Source organism: Prionailurus bengalensis, chromosome B4 (genome assembly GCF_016509475.1).
Source record: "Prionailurus bengalensis isolate Pbe53 chromosome B4, Fcat_Pben_1.1_paternal_pri, whole genome shotgun sequence".
Lineage (NCBI taxonomy): Eukaryota > Metazoa > Chordata > Mammalia > Carnivora > Felidae > Prionailurus > Prionailurus bengalensis.
In genome coordinates, this window is record NC_057358.1 from 83,467,496 (window position 1) to 83,475,878 (window position 8,383).

General features: G+C 50.5%; 1 protein-coding gene across 1 annotated transcript; it reads right to left on the bottom strand.

Moving 5' to 3' along the window:
- Positions 1-353: 353 nt before the first annotated feature.
- On the bottom strand, positions 354-7,017 carry STAC3 (SH3 and cysteine rich domain 3). Its single transcript, XM_043564566.1, has 12 exons — positions 6,904-7,017; positions 6,061-6,127; positions 5,525-5,792; positions 5,188-5,285; positions 4,907-4,979; positions 3,914-4,011; positions 2,276-2,342; positions 1,853-1,902; positions 1,453-1,538; positions 1,198-1,249; positions 971-1,108; positions 354-794 (listed from the first exon to the last, which is right to left on the bottom strand). The coding sequence occupies exons 2-12, from the start codon at positions 6,124-6,126 to the stop codon at positions 696-698; spliced, it is 1,095 nt and encodes a 364-aa protein (XP_043420501.1). The 5' UTR covers position 6,127; positions 6,904-7,017; the 3' UTR covers positions 354-695.
- Between the last annotated feature and the right edge of the window lie 1,366 nt (positions 7,018-8,383).

Here is an 8,383-nt window from a genome sequence, read left to right on the forward strand (position 1 = left end):
CCTCCCACCAGCCTCAGCCCAGGTGGATGTCGGGTTACCCGATGATAGTGAGGTGAGACAGCTGGGGAGGATTCTCCAACGCTTCCTAGGTCCTCTCCTCCCTCTCCCCTCAGCCCCCAGTTAAAGAACAAACTTTTCGGGGCGCCTGGGTGGCGCAGTCGGTTAAGCGTCCGACTTCAGCCAGGTCACGATCTCGCGGTCCGTGAGTTCGAGCCCCGTGTCAGGCTCTGGGCTGATGGCTCGGAGCCTGGAGCCTGTTTCCGATTCTGTGTCTCCCTCTGTCTCTGCCCCTCCCCCGTTCATGCTCTGTCTCTCTCTGTCCCAAAAAAAAAAAAAAAAAAAACAAACTTTTCTAACTTTTTTCAAAACTTTAATACATTCGCAACATTCGACAGTTCGCCTCCCACACCCCCAGGGCGCCTCCTAGTGGAGACGCGTTCTTTTTCCAGCTCTCAATGGCTGGGCCTGAGGAGTTGCAGGTGAGGCCGTTCTGGGTACCAGGTATCCAAGGCCCTAGGCCGGGGGAGAGGGGGGGCGGGAACCAGTCCCTTCCCAGAAGGCCCGTCACGCTCTGGCGGGCCTTCCCACCCCTCCCCCCTTCCAGCATAGTTGCTTTCGCCCCTTTCCTCCCCAGCCTCCACTGGGCCTGCCCAGAATGGGGCATGGGTATCTTCGGTCAGCAGGCGCCTGCACGCCTAAATCTCCTCCAGGAAGTCGGTGGGGAACAGCCCCACCTTGCGGCCGGTGTAGACCTTGACGTAGCCGCCGGCTTCATCTCCTTTCTGCACCACTATCTGAAGTATTAAAGGTTTAGAGAGGAGAGGAATCAAGGGAAAAGGTAGAAGAGGAGAGCAGGGGAGCCCGGATTTATGAAGGCCTATCCTAGCCCCGTTAACGGGTTAAGATCTGCAAGGAGTGTGGTTTGCCGAGGAATCTTGGGGCCTGAGGTTGGATGGGGCACCAGAGCTACCTGGTCCTTCTTGAGAGTGATCTGCCCTATTTCGCGGTTTCCCACGAAGGATCTCGTTACGCGGTGCACACGCTCTCCAGACCGGACCCGAATGATGAAGTTTGGAGGGAAAAATCCAACCTTTTCCCCTATTTTCCCCTGGAGGAGACGGGAGGGAGAATCAGTCTCTCAATCTCAGATTCTAAACTCAACCCATGTCCCACTCTAGCCTCTGCCATTTCTCTTACCCGCCACCATTCCTCATTGGAGTCATCAATGACTGTGATCTTCTCTCCAGGCCTGGAAGAGGAAGGGAGAGGCCTCTGAGAGTTAGGGAGCTTACTTACATATCTGGCTCCGGTCCAGCCCCAACAGGCTCTAAGCCCCTGATACCCCCTTTCCTTTCCCATAAGGAGATGAACTCTCCCCTCTCCACTCTCAGTACTCCCACCCCTATCCCCGTCCCCCCACCCCACCCCCTGTCCCAGTCTAAGGCCTCTCACGGGAAATCCAGATCGTCCTTCTCCAGGGCTTTGAACCGATAGAGAGCCACAAAGTAATGAGACTGCTGGAAGCCAGGCTGCTTGTGCTGGGGGTGAAAGGAGGTGATGAGTCTCTGGGCTCCTCTCTCCCACACTGAGGGGCAGGAGTCCAAGGCAGGGGCATTGTGCAGACACACTACATTCCAACTCTCTTCCACCTCCTTGAACTGAGAGGATTCTGGGGTGTGTGTGTGTGTGTGTGTGTGTGTGTGCATGTGTGCGCACGTGCGTGCATGGTGAAGGCAGGTTAAGGGTGATGGGAACCCATGGAGTAAGTGTGAACTTCTGTGGAGGCCATGAGTGGTGTCAGACCTGGGTTGGGGAGAGGACTGGGGTTCCTGCAGGGAAAAAGGATTCTCACTTTGTCATCAGGTGTCTTCTTTTCAGCCTTCTTATCCCCTTCAGGGTTTCCTGGGATGGGAAACACCAAAATTGTCTCTAGTTCCTGGAGGGTAACCCTCATTCTTTTACCCTTCTGTTGCAGAACCTCTTTTTTTTTTTTAATTAAAAAAAATTAAGTTTATTTATTGAGTGGGGGGGGCACAGAGAGAGAGAGAGAGAGAGAGAGAGAATCCCAAGTAGGTTCTGCACTGTCAAACCCACGAACCATGAGATCATGACCTGAGCCAAAGTTGGACCCTTAGCCAACTGAGCCATCCAGGTGCCCCGTGCAGAGCCTCTTTTATCTCCAAATATGCCATGCCCTTTGGCCCTCCATCCCCTGTTACCCAGCCAAGTCCCTGACCCTACTCCATCTCTATGGATGGAGGTGGGTGACACTCACCATCCTGGGGTTTGCCTCCCTCTGGTCTGGCAGACTCTGGCTCCTCTTCCATCATGGCTGCTAGAGGCTGGAGGGGGTACCAGAGTTAGGAAGATGCTCTCTTGGGAACCCATGCTTGCCCTGGCTCTCCAGCCAGGCCAGAGAACTATAGAATAACAGCATCTCAGGCTTGGAAGGAGCCTTGGAAGGAAATACCTGGTTCAACCACCAGCCTAATGCCCAGGCTTCCTGAAAACTTTCTGGCAGGTGGACCATCCACCTTGTGCTTGAATGACACAGGAGCTAATGACAAGGAGCTCACTACCTTACAAAGTAAGTTCATGCAATTTGAGGGCAATTCCCTAAATTAAAGCTATGTCAATCTCCCTGAACTTTTAGTAAATTGGTACTGATTTGGCCTCTGGAGCAATATGGAACAAACATAGTCCCCTTAAAGGTCTGAGGGTAGCTGGTAAGTACTTCCTGCATTTTCTTCTCTAATCAGTTCCTTCAAATCACCCCCTCCCCCATGATCCTGATTCCAGGTTTTTTACTACAATGTCCGCTCCTAAAAATACTCCAGTGTGTAAGAGAAAAATGGGCAGCACAGTTTTTCTAATTCCCTTAAGAGAACCTGAGTGTGCTTGCCTTTCTGGAAGCAGTCAAATCATATTGCTAGTGCCTTGTAAGTCATAGTTCATTCCACAGAAATCTCTAACTTACACCCAACCTCCATATCAACTACTCTGAGGCTAATCCCTAGTTCTGTTTTTGTGCAGTTGATTTTTTTTTTTTGATCCAAAAACATACATGTGCATTTTTCCTGACAAAATTTCAAATTATTGGTTTTGGGCTTTTCTTCTAGTAAGATTTTAAAATATACTGTTCAGCATATAAGTTTTCCCTCCTAGGTTTCCCACAAACTTAAGGGATAATACCATTTGCATCAGTGAGAAAAATACCCACAGGTGAGGACTGAGGACCAAATCATGCTGATAAGGTATCAGAAATCTCCCTCTAGCCAGACACTCCCTAAAGGACCTAGATCCTTTGGGCATCGTCATTCATCCAGTTTTAGGACCCCATCTAACTGCTATCCACATCGGTCCATCCTGGTTATCCAGAAAGATACAAGGATATGCTAACAAATTCTTTGGCAGACTCAAGGCAAGTCTACGGCATTACCAGTCTAGTAATCCTATTACAGAAGGAAATGAAGTTGCTTTTGGCCACTGGTCTTGAGCATCAGTTTCCTCAACTATAAGATAAATGAGTCAGGCAAGAGGATGTTCATGGACTCTTCGTGGATTTTCATGGACCCTTCACGGCTCTAGAATTCTGATTACTTGGCATGATAAGTTTTCTTCCCCAAATCCAAAAAGCATAGCTCTTGCCTCTGTTGTCCAGCAATGCTAGGAGCCTGGGGCCTAGCCTTCAGTTGGTTCTGGTGCTTAATCTGATAGTTTCAGAAGGTAGTTTCTGAAGACCATACACACTATGGCAGTTCTCAACCAGAGGCCCTCTAAGATTGCATGCAAAAAATTTGTTGCAATTTTAGGGGAAGAGAATCCCTAGCTTCTGTTGGCTTTCCAGAGAGGAGACAGGACCTGTTCCATGGAATCTCTTGAGGGGACCTCAGGAGGAAGGTATGGTGCTCACATTTTTCTTATCTGCCTGTCCCTTCTTCCGTTCCTTGTTTGCCATGATCACCCCAGTGCGCAGGGTTTCAAACACAGGATCATTGTGATTGGCAGCAGCTAGTAGGAAGGGAAGAATGAAGCCATTACTGGGGAAGCAGAGAAAGGCTTGGAGGAAAGAGAGACCTCCTAGGTAAGGGAGAGGCGGGATGGAGCATAGAGATATGTGTGTGCACGTGTGCGTGCGTGTAGGATTAGGGAAGGGCCAGCTGGGCATACCTAGGTCATCAATCTATAAAGCGCTCTAAAAACATCACTGGAAATGTAATGTGATGGAGAAAAATACTTACCAGCACTCCTTCCGGGCAGAGCATTCTATGATGATGGAAAGACAACTTTGCTAACAAGTTGCTTGGGAGCTGGGGAATGCTCACAATTACTATTCTCCTTCTAAGGAGAGTGGTCCTTTAAGTGCTGGCTTTTGTTCCGCTGAGTGGCATGTGCAAGCTGGGGTGCTGCCACCAGTGGGTTCTTCTTTTTTCCACCCATGCTCCTCACACAGTTCAGCCTCTCCTCCAAATAAATGTTGAGTAAATTGTCAACGAATATGTTTGTAAGAGTTGCCAAGTTATGAATCTGCCCAGGATGCCCACAGCTCTTGGTCTAGCCCTGAGACTGGTATTATTCTGTAACAAGGATGAGGATGGTCCAGAATCCTTGTTCTTGCTTAGAAATGGCTTTACATATGAAGAGCACCGATTTTGCAGCTAGGCAGACGAAGGTTTCAGTCTTGGCTTTGTCTCCTGCTAGCTGTGTGGAGCCCTAGCTTAATCTCCTCTCTCTCAGCTCTAGCACAGGAATATGGACTCTATTCAAGATGGCTAAAATATTAGGTTGAGAAAGAACCATGGGAAGTAGACTCTTTCTGTTTCAGAATTTGGCTTCCAAATCTAGAGGTGGTGCTGGGACCACCTCTAGGCTTCCCCTTTCCCTTGGGTCCCCCTGAAGCACTTACAGAGATCTTTGACACAAGCGTACTGCTGGTTGCTGTAGAGTGGGGAGCTATAGGCCCGATGAAAACCAGGGGGCTGTAGGATGGGATGGGAGAAAGCATTAGAGACAGCAAAGTAGGGCCCAGAACCCCATCTCTCCCATGAGTGCAACTTCTTAGAATAAGAGATGGGCTGAGAAAGAAAAAGCAGGGAAATGGATATGACGACTTGGGAGGGACTAGAAGGAGGGAGCTGGCAACATGTCCCCTCCCTTCCGCTTCCTCGCTCCCCAGAGCCTACTCACGATCTTGCCGAAGCATCTTTGCATCTCCACATAGGACTGACAGTGTTCGTGGATGTTAGTTTTGCAGTTCTTACAGCGAAGCCCAAATTTGTTGTTGACTTGGGAGAGGGAAGAACATGTGGGTGAGGTTCCTGATCTCCCCTTCCCTTTGTACCAGCGCTGCTACTCTAGCTCTCAGGTCCCTTTTCTGTCTAGGACCCAACACTCTCAGTCTCTAATGTGTTTTCCTCAAGCCACCTCTTGCCATAGCCTGTCAGCTACACGCTCCTCTCCTGAGCCCTTTCCCCCGCCTCCTGCCTTCCACATCACGCTCTCTCCGCTTCCCTTCGTGACTCACGCACAATCATCCGGGCACAGACATCACAGAACTTGGGCTTCTTGAAGAAGTGATCTTTGAATTTGTGAGGCTTATCATTGACAAGCTTAGGAGGTTCTGGGGGTGGTTCCTCCTCCTCCTCCTCTTCTTCTTCCTCTTCCTCATAGATGTAGTAGATGGGCCCACCCCCAGCTCCCACTGCCTCCCCATTGGCCTGGGGCTCTGGGGGAAGCTCCATCTCCTTCGTCCCAGGAGACTCCTTCCTGAATAACTGCTTCAGCCGCTGTAGCTGAGGGAGGCAGGGGAGTGGGGAGGGGAGGAAACCCAAAGTTAAAAGAACTGTCATGCTCTCTAGAGCAGGTAAGGCTGAAGCTAAACATTTTTCTAGCCTGGGCAAGGGGGCACACCCCAGGATTAGGAGTACTGGGGGCTCTAGGTGCTGGCTGGCGTTCTGCCAATAAAGGAGTCATGAACAAGTGAGATCAATTCAAGCATTCTTCAAGGGCTGCAGTGGGTTCCCAGCTTCCCGCACCCGGTGGTCGGAGGCCCAGACTCACCCCACTTTGCCGAGTCTCTGCTGGGGAGGAGGGCTTGGGGGACTCCAGCACCTCCTTTTCTGTCATCCTGCAAGAGGTTGGACCCACTATGGAATCTGATCCGTGACTGCCATTCTTCCTTTCCTAATTCCTGTCCCTCACTGTAGCGGGGGTGGGGGGGTGGTGGTGGTGGTGGTGGTGGTGTGTGGTCCTTGAAAGGGAGACTTTGGGAGGACTTTGGTTAAACAGAAATCCTTTGACAGACTTATGAACAGAAAGATTCCGTGGAGGTCCAGAGAAAAGTGCAACAGACAAAAGACTCCCCACCAGTTCCTCAAACAGCTAGATACCCATCCTTTCCACCCAGAGGCGCAACCCAAATTTATAGCCCCAACATGGTGCTCAAAGCTGCATGGTTCAGGGATTTTCCTACAGTTTGTTTCTCCTGGGAATCTGTGGGCAACCGAGATATGACACACACCTTCCCAGAACCCCCTTTCTTCAAGAGGCTTAATGGGTGGGTCCAGAAGCATGCCTGGAGGGATGGGCTGGGACATTTGCTCTCCCCTACCCCTTTGAGTCCCTGGGGCCCAGGGCCTAGTTCCCAGCCTGCCTCAGTCCTCAGCTATTTTAAGTTTTCAGAGTAATATGAGCCTTTCCTTCCCTTACTACTCCATTCCCTTGACCCCACCCCCACCCCACCCTCCAATCCTAGCTCTTGTCCTGGAGTAGAGTAATAATTTCACTCCTAAAACCCTAACTACTCACAGGCAAGAGAGAAACGAAGACGTTGAATAGACTACAGATTGGGGAAGCTGCAGGGAGCAGTGCTGGAAATGGACGGGGGATGAAGAGGCAACTTACGTTTGGGATTCCCTAAGTCAGTCCACAGTCTGTGGAGGAAAGAGGGAGCCCCTGGGGTCTTGATGGTGGTGCTGGGGGACGACTGGTCCTCTTCCTTGGGGGCTAAGCCCCCCCAGTACCCTCTGTACTCACAGCGGCTACCCAGACGTTATTTGTAGACCTCCTAGTCTCTCGCCTTGGTGTCAGAGCTGAAATGACAGGGCTGGAGGAAAGTGGACAGCTGAGCGCCACAGCTGACACAGAGAAATTGGACACGGGGAGGTCTGGGCTGGGCTGGACCCTGACTCCTCCCATCCCCCAAAGCCACTGTGTCCTGGTTTTTCATCCACCGTGTACAGGTCAGTTCTGGCTAAATTCAAGGAAGGGCAGTGTCTGTTCAGGCTGCATACTCACTTAGGTGACTTTGGATGACTGAACGTAAAGATGAAATTATAAACAGCCTTCCCCGAGGTCCACACACCTCTCCGAGTCTACCTGCCCCAGACCTACTTGAGGAACTAGCTTTTGATTTTTTTCAGCCACTGTCTTCCTGTGGTCATGTTTTTACACCCTCAAGCATCGATCTAGCCTCAAACCTTTAGGAAGCAAAGGCTGGAAACTGGTGAGAAAGGAGACTTTGAATTCTCAGAGGTCTCCTGTCAGCCAGACTAGATTGCATTCTTTATCCATTGGTGGTTGGAGGGGTACCTTGCTGCCATCCTGAAAGGGAGTGTAGACCATGCATAGTACTGCTTTATTCTCTCCAGTGCCCCCTGAGACATCCTTCCCCCATTCTAAAACCTTATCCCCTGGGTGAAGTGAAGGGACTTCTCTGAGCTACTGAAAAAAGCCAGGATGGGACTTCCACCTGAGGGGCTCTGGGAGAGTAAGGGTCTAATGGTCAGGTCTCGTTAACACTGGACAGAAGGCAAAAGCTACCACACAGGGTTTTTTCCTCCTCTGTAAGCAACGTCTGCTTCTGCTTCTCCGTGAGGACTGTAAACTTTTGGAGGTAGGACAGCCAAGCCCCACACTTCCTAAATCATTTTGATTCCCTGATTCCACTTCCCTCATCTGATGCCCTGGTATAGGAGCTTATGGGTCAATGAGATATCTGACATTCTTGTCTCACAGGGCTGCGGCCTTCTCCTACTCTGGGTTGTGACATGGCTGAAAGAGGAGTTACTCCTCGGATCTCAAAGGAGGGCCATTTGGAGGTGGTCATGTAGTGCTGCTTTATCCCTTGTATCTGTAAGAAGTAAAGGATTACGTTGGAGGTTGGGTCAGACAAGCCTCAGAGGAGCCTGGGTAGAGATACTGCTACCCAGACCCAAGCGATTTCCAGGGTAATGTACTTTGTCATTTCTGTCACTGCTCTTTTTTATTTTGTTAAGGGGTGGGTGAGATGGAAAAGGGGCTGCTGGATGGCTCTTCATGGCCCTGGTCTGACAGGCTGCACGACAACAGGGCTAGCTTTGAGAAGCCTCAGAGAGAGGAGAAG

Coding starts and splice junctions, on each gene's coding strand:
- STAC3 (XM_043564566.1), bottom strand. CDS start 6,126: ATGACAGAAAAGGAGGTGCTGGAGTCCCCCAAGCCCTCCTCCCCAGCA. Junction 5,286..5,524: donor CTGTGCCCGGATGATTGTGC/GTGAGTCACGAA, acceptor CCCTCTCCCAAG/TCAACAACAAATTTGGGCTT. Junction 1,109..1,197: donor CCAATGAGGAATGGTGGCGG/GTAAGAGAAATG, acceptor CGTCTCCTCCAG/GGGAAAATAGGGGAAAAGGT.